This window comes from Ochotona curzoniae, unplaced genomic scaffold (genome assembly GCF_017591425.1).
Source record: "Ochotona curzoniae isolate NIBS_2020 unplaced genomic scaffold, NIBS_Ocur_1.0 contig_1302, whole genome shotgun sequence".
NCBI classification, from domain to species: Eukaryota; Metazoa; Chordata; class Mammalia; order Lagomorpha; family Ochotonidae; genus Ochotona; species Ochotona curzoniae.
The window spans coordinates 5753248-5764705 of record NW_024465035.1 but is presented as its reverse complement, the minus strand read 5'-3'; the positions used below and the strand labels follow the sequence as shown (position 1 = coordinate 5764705).

Genomic DNA, 11458 nt, shown 5'->3' with positions numbered 1-11458 from the left:
GAGCCCAGGGGCACTCTGGCTCCAGATGGGAGGATGGGTCCTTTGCCCCCCAGGATGGCCCAAGGGGTACAGAAGTCTCTGGGGCTTGGACTGGGGTCTGAGCTGTCCAGCAGTTTCTTTGGTGTTGGGGGACCCTGGATTACAAGGGCTCAGCTTCAGAAGACTTTTGCAAACAGCTGCATGGCCTTGGGCTGGCCGTTTAGCTTCTCATCTCAAAGTGCAAATAAGATACAGGGTGGTGGGAAAGACGAAACATGTCACAGAGCCTGGAATAGCAAGAACTGAAAACACTGCTACCGCTCTGGCAGCTTGCTTTGGGGGTGACTTAAAATCGCTACCAATTCTGTCGCTCTTCCCACGCACAAGCCGGGATGCATCCAGGCAGCACCAGCTCCCCCACCTTGTCGGGCTGTCCCAGGGAGCTCTGGGGTGTCATGTCCCCCCATTAGAAGCTGTCCTGGGGCCTTCAAGCTGGTAGCCCACATGGACAGGGCCCCCAGCCGCCCCATCTGCCTGCTTAGACTGCGGAAGTGGGGGCTCCAGCCGCAGCCCCTCCGGGGGAGAGAGGCAAGCTGCACAGCTGAGGCCTTCCTCAAGTTCATGAACGAAATCAAGCTGGCATCAAGCCATCGTCTCACAGCAGTCCCTCGCTTAGCAACAGATCCTCACAACACTGATTGTTCAGATCTAAACACCCGAAGCAGATGAATGGGTTGGGAGAGGGATGACTCATTTTTTCAAACCGAGTCTGGTTTTGTTTGCTGTACCAAGTGTTCTCTTCCACGTGTGAGCAGCGCTCAGCACCTTATTTGCTCTTTCTGAGCGGACTGGAAAGAATGAGTCTGCCAAGGCATGTGGCAGCATAGCATCTAGCTCCACCCCTTTTATGGAGAAGTAGACCTGGAGCCCAGAGGCATAACGGTATCCAGGCGCCCATGGCCTCACAACAACTAGGAGGTGTCTGGATTCCCAGGCCAACGCCTCCGAGCTTTGCCTGCAATTGTTGCATGTTTGTTTATTTCTGTGTTGAGTAAAGTTACAGAAATCTCTGTTTTGCAGTGTGTATTTATTGCATGCATCCAACATACACTGCTCCTGGACTCGGAAAGATCTGAAACAGAATTTGCAGGGACCAGAACGGCACAGGAACCCCATCATGGTGTTTTCATTGCGGAACAGTGAGCTTTTGTCACCATTTTCAGATGCACTGATAATGCTTACCGCACTGACAGTGCCTCTTATCCTAGGCATATGCTTGTGTTCCCTCAACCCGGGCATTGGACTTGGGAGGGTCCGGCTCCTGGCACGGCTCACCCCCTCCGGGGCATCAGCTCTGCTGAAATGCCTGTGCCGGTTCATTAGACACACAGCTGCCTTTGTTCTGTCTGTGGCTGCTGAGAGCTGGGATGGCATCTCGGAAGATGGGGGTGGGTGCCAAAGCCATTTGCCCTTCTCTGTGCATGAGCGTCTTTCCCCTTTCAAAGCAGGTGCGCGACTACAGGAGAGAGTGCTTTGCTCACAGTAACTCCAGACAGCCCTTGTCTTTTCCTGCCTCTGAAATGGGTAGTTACTGTGCATTGCAAAAATGCCACCTCATCCCTTGAAAATTGCTCCTTCTTGTGCTTCCCCCTGGTGAGTCTTCAGGGCTGGTCACGAGGTGTGAATGACTCAGGAAGTGCGCCTGCAACCCCTCAGAGCAGCCAGCAGGTCCTGGCAGTGACCGCCTGCTCCTCCCTGCGCCCCCACTCTGCTCCTTTGGCAGTGACCACCCGTCCCCCCACTCCCACCCTCCCGCCCCACTCCCCCTACCCCCACCCTGCTCTCCTTCACAGCCACCAGCCCCCACAGCCTCACTGGCCTTTCACATTTCTAAAGGGCTTAGTTCTTCACGTTTGCCAAGACTTTACATGAATGCCACAGGACAGCCTGACATTTAGCGACTACAATCACCACGGTCACCGGCTGCGCTGACAAGTGCACTCAGTGCCCCAGGGAAGGCCTGGCTGTGCCCCTCGCTGCCAGGGCTGACAAGGGGCTCGGCTTGTGGTATTTGAGCTCCCAGCGCAAGCCCCGAGAGCCTTTGCTCATGACCTAGGTTTGGAAGTAGCATTGCGTCAGACACCCCTCCCCCACCCCGCCCCCAGTGGCCCAGACTGGCAAAGTTCTGAAAGAGCAGGTGGAGCTGGAAATAGTGTTGTAGCCATCCTAGAAAGATCAGCTCCACCACACCCTCTGCCTCTTGGGGTTGGATGCTTATATGAATGCTGGGTACTAACCTCTGACACAGGACAAGGCCTTTTACATGTATATATAAAGATACATACATAAATATATATATATACACACACACATACATTATAGGTATATATACCTATATATTGAAAGGAGACAGGGGCATCGAGAAAAGCCTTCCATCTGTTCATTCATTCCCCAAATACCCAGGCTTGGGCCAGACTCAAACCAGGAGACAGGAACTCAAACCAGGTCTCCCACATGGGTGCTTTCCTTGGGAGCAGGTGTTTGCACAGCTGGTGTGAATGGATCAAGCTGCTTCCCTTCATGTATGCCTTGGCCTCGAACTCTGGGCCTCTGCATACCGTCAAGACTGCCCTGCAGGGTCACAGCCAACCGAAACCACTTCCAGCCATTAGTCAAAGGGGGACTTTTCTGTAAATGGCTCTTTCCCTTCCTTTGGACGTCCTCCACTTTGCTCTGCCCTCCTGCTGTGACTTCTGGCCACAGCTAATTTGCTTCAGGAGCTGGCCCATCCCAACAGGAAGCAGGCCAGGCCGCTCTGCTCAGCTGGGCAGCATAGGACTCCTGTGGATGTTTAGGCGATGCAGACCGGCCTCTCTGCTTCTTTCTCAGGCCACCTTGGATCTTGGCACAGAGCAACAGCATGCATTTTTACCATCATGTGTCTCCCTGGGGTTTGGGAGGGAAGCCGAGTGGGCGGCTGGCCGACAGCCACATGTGCAGCCACATCCGGTCTGCCAGCTTCCTCCCACTGCTGATCTGCTGGGGAGGGTAGGCGAGCACCGTCATCTAGTGGGAGAGGTCCTGCTCGCGTTCCAGGGGGACCTCCCCGGGGCGTGGGGATCCCAAAATTCTGAGTCATTGCTGCTGATTTCCTGGAGACTTGAGTCACTGGGGCCTCTGAGTGGGAGCCGTGAGTCAGTGCTTCGGGGCCGGCGCCAGGCCGCTTCCTTCCCTCTTGGCTTGCTCTGCATGCGCCCTAGGAACCGGCAAACTGGGACTCATGAAGGTTTTAATGAATGCCTGAGAGCAGCCCAGGGAAGTGTGATGGGCGAGGCCTTCCTGAGGCTTGAACTCTAGGATCTGCGCTCTGCGTCTTCCTGCCTCAAACCATGGAAGGGTCTGGAAGGCTAATTTTTGTGATTAAATAGTCACAACATCTGACAAACTAATCTTCTGCCCTTGATGGTCTGCTCAATTGGCAGGCACAGAGCTGAAACCCTGTGGCTTTGAAATATTGGGTATGCAATGTACGGGAATCACCAGAATGAAGGATGATTTTTGCACCCAGAGCTACACCCAGGCGAAGCTCCAGCCCGTAGCCGTGGGTGCTCCAGGATCCCCAGGCAGCAAGGACCCCCTGGGGCGCGGGGCTGTTACCACCCTGCTGTCTGCCACACAGCCCAGTGCCCTCGCCCTGCCCCTGGCACTGCTCTGAGTTATCCCAAACATTCCATTCCCTTCTGGTCTTAAATGCTGTGCCAAGGTGTGCCTTCTGGGGTTGCCCTGGCAGTGTCACTTTGTGGGTGGGGTGAGGGAATGTGGCAGGCCCTGCGTGGTGTCTCTAACAAGGCTGCTGTCTTGCTCTCTCCCTTGGAAACTGACTGGGTTTGTAAACTGCTTCCTCAGCCTGGGTGCCACCTACTCATTGGCAAGAGAAAGAACCCAGGCGCTGGTAAGTGGCCACCTGTGCCTGCAATGCAGGCATCTCATATGAACACGGGTTCAAGTCCTGGCTGCTCCACTTCCGATTCGGCCTCCCTGCTACTGTGCCTGGGAGCGCAGTGTAACAGCCTGTGTACTTAGACTCTGGCCACCCACACAGGCTATCCGATGGAGCTGCAGGCTCCTGGCCTCAGTCTGGCCCAGCCTGGCCACTGCAGCCTCTTGGGGATGGAACGAGTGGATGGAAAGTTGCTCTCTCTCTTGCTGTAACTCTGCCTTTCAAATAACTAAATTTTTTTTTTTAAAAATACCGTTTTATGGATATATAAAACATAAACTGATACTTATTTTTGTTTTAGTTCAAAATCGATGTGAACAGAAGATGCCAGAAAATGTCTCTGTGTTTGAAGTTTAAGAGGCAAAGGGAAGCTGCCTCTCTCACTTCTCCCACGTTCCTACGGTGGGGTCTGCGGCCCCAGGAGCCTGACCTTGGGGCACAGAGGCCTGTGTACCCCAAAAGAGCACACAGCCTGGCCCTAGTCCCTCTCATACAAGCGCCCATAGAGAGCTGCCGTGACCAGGCCGGAAGACAGCTCTCTCTTCCTCAGGAAGTAGTGGTCACTCTCCCAGCCCAGCTGGTCGGGAGTCTCTAAGACCATCCCGGAAGTCAGAAACAGCGGGAAGATGTAAGGAGTGCTGAAGTTCCCCCACAGGTGTAGGTCGAAAACGCCCGTGGCCTCGGTGACCTCCTGGCCGCAGGTGTCGGAGCTTAGACCCCCGCACTTGACCAGGGCGCAGACCTGGAGGTAGTAGGTGCCGTGCACCGTGTGCAGGCCCTCGAAGACCCCCAGAGCATACAGCTCCTGGGACAAGCTGGGTCTCTTGTAAAGCAGATGACAGCAGAAGCCACGGGAGCACACTTGGAGGTAGCCCGCCTTCTCGTGGACGGGGACCAGGGTGAACGTGTCGTACATCATCTCAGCGTGGAACGTGGGGGCCGTGGGCAGGCTCTGCGTGGGCGCCTCCTCACAAGGGACTCCTCCGCTGTCTCTCTCGCAGGATGGGTCACCTGCCAAGACTTTTAGAAATCGATGGTGGGAGGGGTCCACTTTGTCAACCGCCTTCTCTGCGCCGACGAGACCCAGTGGGTTTCTGGGTACCTGGGCGACTAGGAGGCGGCCCTCAGGGTCCTCCATGTCATGGTACCAGAAGGACTTCTGAGGAGTGTGAATACCACTTCCTGTCATGCCCAGGGAGGGATGGTGGATGTTGGCGGCCAGCACGTTGATGCCAAAGGCAACGGCAAAAGCTCTCTGGATCTGGATGGCTGCTAGGAGCGGGAGCTGGTTCATCCAGGCGGTGGGGTACACCACGTGCTTCACCCGCGTGTCCCGGATGAGCTTCACAGCGGGGTCGAGGAACAGGATGTCGAAGCAGGTGAAGACGCCGATGCTGCCGGCGAACGGGGTCTCAAAGGTGGTGAGGTCCGCGGTAGGCGGGGTGTCGAAAGCTGCCTCAAAGTAGAGGTTGTGTTTGCGGTAGCGGCCAACCAGGGTTCCATTGCTGCTGAACACGACATCGGTGTTAAACTGGAATCTCCCATCCTCGGGGCAACCGGGGTCACTGACAAGGCAGGGCTGTTTGGTCCCAAGATTGGCCACCAAAAACATCTCCCCCTTGATGGCCATACAACTCAGGCGCTGAAGGACCTGGGAGAAAAAGACGTATACGTAAGTGATTTTCAGAAAAGTTCCTGTATTATGTCCACAATATATGAAGAGCTGTCACAGAACATTGAAGCAAAGGCTGCTGGGTAGGTGAGGCACAGAAGGCCAGCAAGCAACTGGACAGCTGCTCAGGCTCAGGCTAATAAGGAAATGGAACATTAAAACAATGAGACATCATGTCACCTTGCTGAGACTGGCACAAATTTTAAAACTTACTGCATCTAGCAAGGGCTAAATTCGGAGAGAACAGGCATTCACACACTGTTCCTACTGCAATTAAAATCGAAGGCAAATTCAGCGTTTCACATTCATGCACCTACTTCAAAAAATCTACTCTCTAGAAATTTCATCCTCTGGAAAGTTTGCAAAAATCTCACATCTGAGAATAGTCACTGGAAAACTGCTTGTCACTGTAAGAGTTAGCAAAAGCATGCGACATGCCACAAGCAGCGTATCAATATGAAATGTATGGGACACAGCTGGCCGCACACCGACGTGTCACTGACAGGTTCTCTTGGAAAGGAAGTCGCACGAGGGTGGCCTGTGGGGAGCAGGGGCTTTGACTTTTGTTACCTTTTTTTTAAGATTATTTTTATTAGAAAGGTAAATTTACAGAGAGAAAAAGATTTTCCTTCCACTGGTTCATTCCCCAAGTGGTTACAACAGCTGGAGCTGAGCCAATTAGAGGTCAGGAGTCAGAAGCCTCTTCCAGGTCTCCCATGTGGGTGCAGAGTCCCAAGGCTTTGGGCCGTCCTCGACTGTTTTCCCAGGCCACAAGCAGGGAGCTGGATGGAAAGCAGAGCAGCTGGGACACAAATCGGTGCCCATATGGGATCCCAGCATGTACAAAGTAAGGATTTAACCACTAGGCCATCGCACCAGGACAGGTTTTTATTTCTTCTACTTGGCCAGTTTGTTCAAAAGTTAGACTCCTGTACCTGTGCAATTCAGAGAGAGAGCCGGGACCCTCCTGACAGCCAACATTGTTAAGTGGAATGTGTGTGTGCAGTCCGGGTTTGACTATTCAGGTCCTGTGGTCTCCTGTGGTCTCAGGAGATGTACTGTAGGCTTGGTCCAGTCTGGTCCACCCTTGGGGCCCCTCAGCATGTTGAGAAGGAAGGACAGCTGGGGTCCCCACTCACCTCCGTATCGTTGAAACGGTGGGGCTCCAGGCACGGGTTCCAGCTGAGCAAGGGAGGATGTGGCAGGAAGTCCAGAAATGGGTAGATGGACGGCCTTGTGAAGTTGAATCCGTGCAGGCCATCTTCTGGAAACACTAGGATCTGGGCGCCCTGCGATCCAAAACACCGGGTCGTGTCTCACTGGGCAGGAGAGGCACCGCACCAGCGCTGATCTCAACCCGCAGGAAGCAACACCTGGCCCGGAGCTGGGGCTACAAACATGGTGGCTGGGTGGGCTCCCAGCGGGGACTGGAGTTCTGGGGCGGTGCCACCCTGAGGTTGGAGCAGAATGGTAGGCGTGGGCCGAACCGGTCACCTTGGAAGGACCTGGACGGGGTCAACAGCCCCTGACGGCCAAGGATCCCCAACCCCGGGGGCTTCTGGCCCACTCATCTTTAAGCCAGACCCATTTCAGCCAGCTTGCTCAGAACACTGCCCAAGAGCAAGGCTGGCATGAAATTTGGACACGCACCTGCTCCCTGAAAGCTGCTTTCCCTGGGAATGTGAAGGTTAAAGGGGGAACCACCAAGCCTGTGGAACTGTATCACATGAAATTAAAATAAATTTTTTAAATTAAAAAACAAAAAAGCTATTCTCCCTGCCGGCGAGCTGAGCTATCTGCAAACACCAGACACAGTTGCAACAACAGCTTCCCTCTGTGGCCACGCACAAAGGGGGAGCCACTGCCTGTGGCCAGCACAGGTCCTTGGGGGCAGGCCGTTAAGCCACAAAGGCAGCCATCACCTGTAACCGTTGGCGTGGCATGTGCCCAGCGTCTCAGCAGGGCCTGGGGACCAGATAAGGTGTCAGGTATGTCAGGTGCAGGGGCCACGTGGGCAAGGACCTGTGCCAGGAGAACATGCTGCCCTTGGAGGATGGCAGCTCTGCTGTCACCAGGAGCCCCGAGGGCATGCCTGGGATATTTTTACACTGACTTCAGCACAGAGACAAGTCAGGTGTGTATCAGATAAACGCGAGAATGACGTTAAGGAAATGGATATGAGGGGCTTCCTAAATAGCCATGAACAACAAATCTTGCTCTCAGGTTGAAAGCTTTGTGAAGTCCAGGCCTGGGGAAGGACACGGGGCTAGCGACAGACACTGCCTCACAAACCTGCAGTGTGACAGGGCTGCCAAAGGCGCCTCGGGGACCACGTTTAGGAGGCCTGCCTACGGTGATGAATGTGGAGAAGACCTGGGAAGTGTTCCTTGGGTGGCAGGGGCAGGAATCCGACAGTACCAGGGATCTGCAGAGGAGCCAGGAGTCACAGCAGGGGAAAGGCCACGGGCTGCCACAACCGTCCTCACAGGGAGAGGAGATGCGTGCCCGGGAGTGGCTCGGTCCCTCTAGCTCTGGCTACACAACGACAGGGGCGGCTCCCAGGAGGCTCACTGCTGCCCACTGAGAGGACAAGCCTTCCAGACGCTCTCCACCGCCAGAATGAGTGCACCTGCCAGGACACACAGAGCTCTGGGCCAATGACGGTGTACCAGGAAAAGCCGGGTGTCAGGATGAGACAGAAGGGAGAAGTGTCAACCTTCAGAGGAAACAGGCCCACAGCTTCAAGCTCTCATTCAACGCCACTCCTGGGGACACAGGCTAGGATTTTACAATATAGGTGGCACAGCACTCAAGTTGCCTACTCGGCACAGTAGCATCACCCACTAGACTGCCTGGGTTCAACTCCCGCCTCTGGTCTGGGCTGCAGCTTCCTGCTAATGTGCGCCTGAGAGACGGCAAGGGATGGCTCAGGAACTTGTCTGCCATCCACATGGGAGATCGGGACTGAATTCCTGGCTCCTGGATGTAGCCTAGCTTGTCCCCAGCCACCTTGGACATTTGGGAAGCAAACTGGCAGTTAGGAGCTTTGTTCTTGCCTCTCACATAGACGTGAATAAAAATTAATGTTTAAAGATTATTTATTTGAAAGGCAGAGTTACAGAGAGACAGACAGAGAGATCTTCCATCTGCTTGTTCACTCTCCAAATGGCCTCAACAGCTGGAGTTGGACCAATCTGATACCAGGGGCCAAGAGCTTCTTCCGGGTCTCCCACATGGGTGTAAGGTGCCAAGCACCTGGGCCATCCTCCACTGCTTTCCCAGGTACACTAGCAGGGAACTGGATCAGAAGTAGATTGGCTGAGTCTCTACACTGCAGGCAGCACTGTACTCGCTATGCCACATCACATAGTGGCATTTTAGTGGCAATAGCTGAGGGTGACTGCAACAACCCAGGCCATCCCTGACAATCCGCACAGGGACAGGCGCTGTGGGGGGACCTCCCAGCCTGACTGGTCCTGCCCTTTGAATCTGCAGACAGCAAGGAAAGGCTTGCTCCCATGCATCCAGCTTACTTCAGGTCCAGGCAGCACAGGCACCTGGACTGGGTCACGTGCCCCTAGGGAGAACATCCCATATTTGCCCTGGGCTGTGGCTTTCCCGGTAGCATCTGGCACTACCATTTTCCCTCTCTGCCACAGGAGGTGTGTCTCCTTGGTCCCTCCCTTCCTGGTGCAAGGGAGGAAATGCTGGCCAACAGGAAGTGATCACAAAGGCTGGCAGGGGCACTCCCTTTGTCCGGCAGGGAGGGGTGGGAGGGTTGGCAGGACTGAGCTGTTACAGTGCACCCAGGCCAGACAACGAGTCCCAGGATCACCAGGAGCCAGCCACCACCGGCAGCCTTGTGGGTGCTGACTGGCTCAGCTTTGACCGTCTCCAGGAGCAGGAGAGCTCATGGGCCCAGTGGTCTCTGCTCCCTGGGATTCTAAGCAGAGCCTAAACATCTTCCCAATGCCCGGACCTCATCCTCCACTGGCTCCCACCCATCCACTCTCTCCAGGGCCTGGGAACCCCTACTCATTCACTGCTGGCCAGGGACGCCGCTGCACTACCACACTGGGACCAGGGACCCAGGACGCAGCTTCCCTAACCTCATGCACCCTGGATTGCAGGTTCTAATGCCCAGATTTGGGGAAGGGCCGAGACGCTTGGCCCCTAACAAGCTCCATGGGGCTGCTGGCTCACACACCGCTCTGGGAGTGGTCAGGCTCTAGCTAGTCAATTGACTCAGGCTCAGGAGCTGGACTGATTTCCCTGGAGGAGGCTGGGGGGAGCCTAGGGTTAAATAACAGCTTGGCGCGTAGTGCCGGGAGCCAAGTTTGGCTTATGACCTAGAGCGCCTCTTGCCTTGCGGGCCGCTGCTGCCACTTGCTGCTCGTAGATGTCCAGGTTCCTGCTGATCAGCCGCAAGGCCTGCTGGCGACTGATGAGTGCCAGGGGGTCTGGGCTCAAGAAGGGCCGGTGCTCGAACACGGCGGCCGTGTAGTACTCGGCCTGGCGGCCTGCAGCTGTGCACTGCTCTCCGGCGTGGACTTCCCGGGCAACCACGCAGCAGCTGAAGAGGAGGAGGAGGGTGAGCTGACGGCTGGCTCCAGACATCGTGCAGACCGCTGTTCTGGAATGTAACGGGGCGAGGGGAAGACAGCTGAATACAGAAGCCGGCCAAGAATGTCACTTTTGCAGCTGTGATATATTCACTCCAGCAATTAAGCTCACCCAGCTCAAAGAGTTTGCTCCATGTGCCTAATAAAAGAATACGCGTTTCTCTCCAAACACGTAGCAAGCCAGGTCTAAAATGGCTCGCTGTGTCAACAGGCTGCTTTTAGAATATTTCCAAAACACACTCGCGTTTGCTGGTAACTTGTTTTCTACCAGTGCTCAGGAAGACGGCAGAGCATCACAGCCTGCTTTTTGAGCTGCGCTCTAAAGTTTGAGGCAGCAATCATTATTCCAGTCATGTGACATAAGTCTTTGCTCACACGCAGACCAGCACAGGTCACCTGGCCATCTATTCCAGCCACAGCTGTCATAAACCCAGTGACACAGCTCAGCTCTGCTGGCTGCAGGGCCTGCCGGGTGATCGTTCCCCATGCATTCCCTTGGCTTCGTGCGAAGTGTTCCCTTCATTCAGCACCAGCGCTCTATTTGGTGCTGCGAAGCCGCTGACTTCCCCTGATGCGCCAGCCCTGGGCCCTGTCCCCCAGTCACAGCACAGCCCACTCCGCCCGACTCCGCGCTTGTCTGACCTTCCTTGGACTTCGCCTCTGTAGTGCCAAACCTCTGGCATGACAGCATATCCTTGGAAATAAAATCCTTTTTATGGATGCATTTTTTATTTCAAGGGCAGATTTATAGAGAGGAGAGCCAGAGAAAGATCTTCCATCCACTGGTTTACTCCCCAAATGGCCACAATGCTCAGAGCTGAACAGAGCCAAAAATGGGAGCCAGCAGCTTCTTCTGGGTCTCCCACATGGGTGCAGGGTGCCAAGGCTTTGGGCCACCCTCTGCTGCTTTCCCAGGCCATAAGAAAGGCACTCGATCAGAGCAGTTGGGACTAGAACTGGAACCCATGGAATACCTGTGCTGCTGGCTGAAGATTAGCCTGTTGAGCTACCACACTGTTTCCTCTCTCTCTAGCAATGATAAAATGTATTTTCCAGAAAATAAACCAGCAATTTCCAGAAATGTCACAGTTTTGCAGCCCTTCCACGGTTGCTGAGAAGTCAATGGTGTTTCTGTTCCCAGCTCCCTCTCTGTTATCCCTCCCCCATCCCAAGATGAGCCATGTT

At 54.8% G+C, this 11458-nt stretch overlaps 1 protein-coding gene across 1 annotated transcript; it reads right to left on the bottom strand.

Annotated features, from left to right (window-relative positions):
• Window positions 1-4257: 4257 nt before the first annotated feature.
• Window positions 4258-10271, bottom strand: BTD (biotinidase). Its single transcript, XM_040963279.1, has 3 exons — window positions 10017-10271; window positions 6791-6940; window positions 4258-5630 (listed from the first exon to the last, which is right to left on the bottom strand). Exons 1-3 carry the CDS (start codon window positions 10266-10268, stop codon window positions 4458-4460), a joined length of 1575 nt encoding a protein of 524 aa, XP_040819213.1. The 5' UTR covers window positions 10269-10271; the 3' UTR covers window positions 4258-4457.
• Window positions 10272-11458: the final 1187 nt, after the last annotated feature.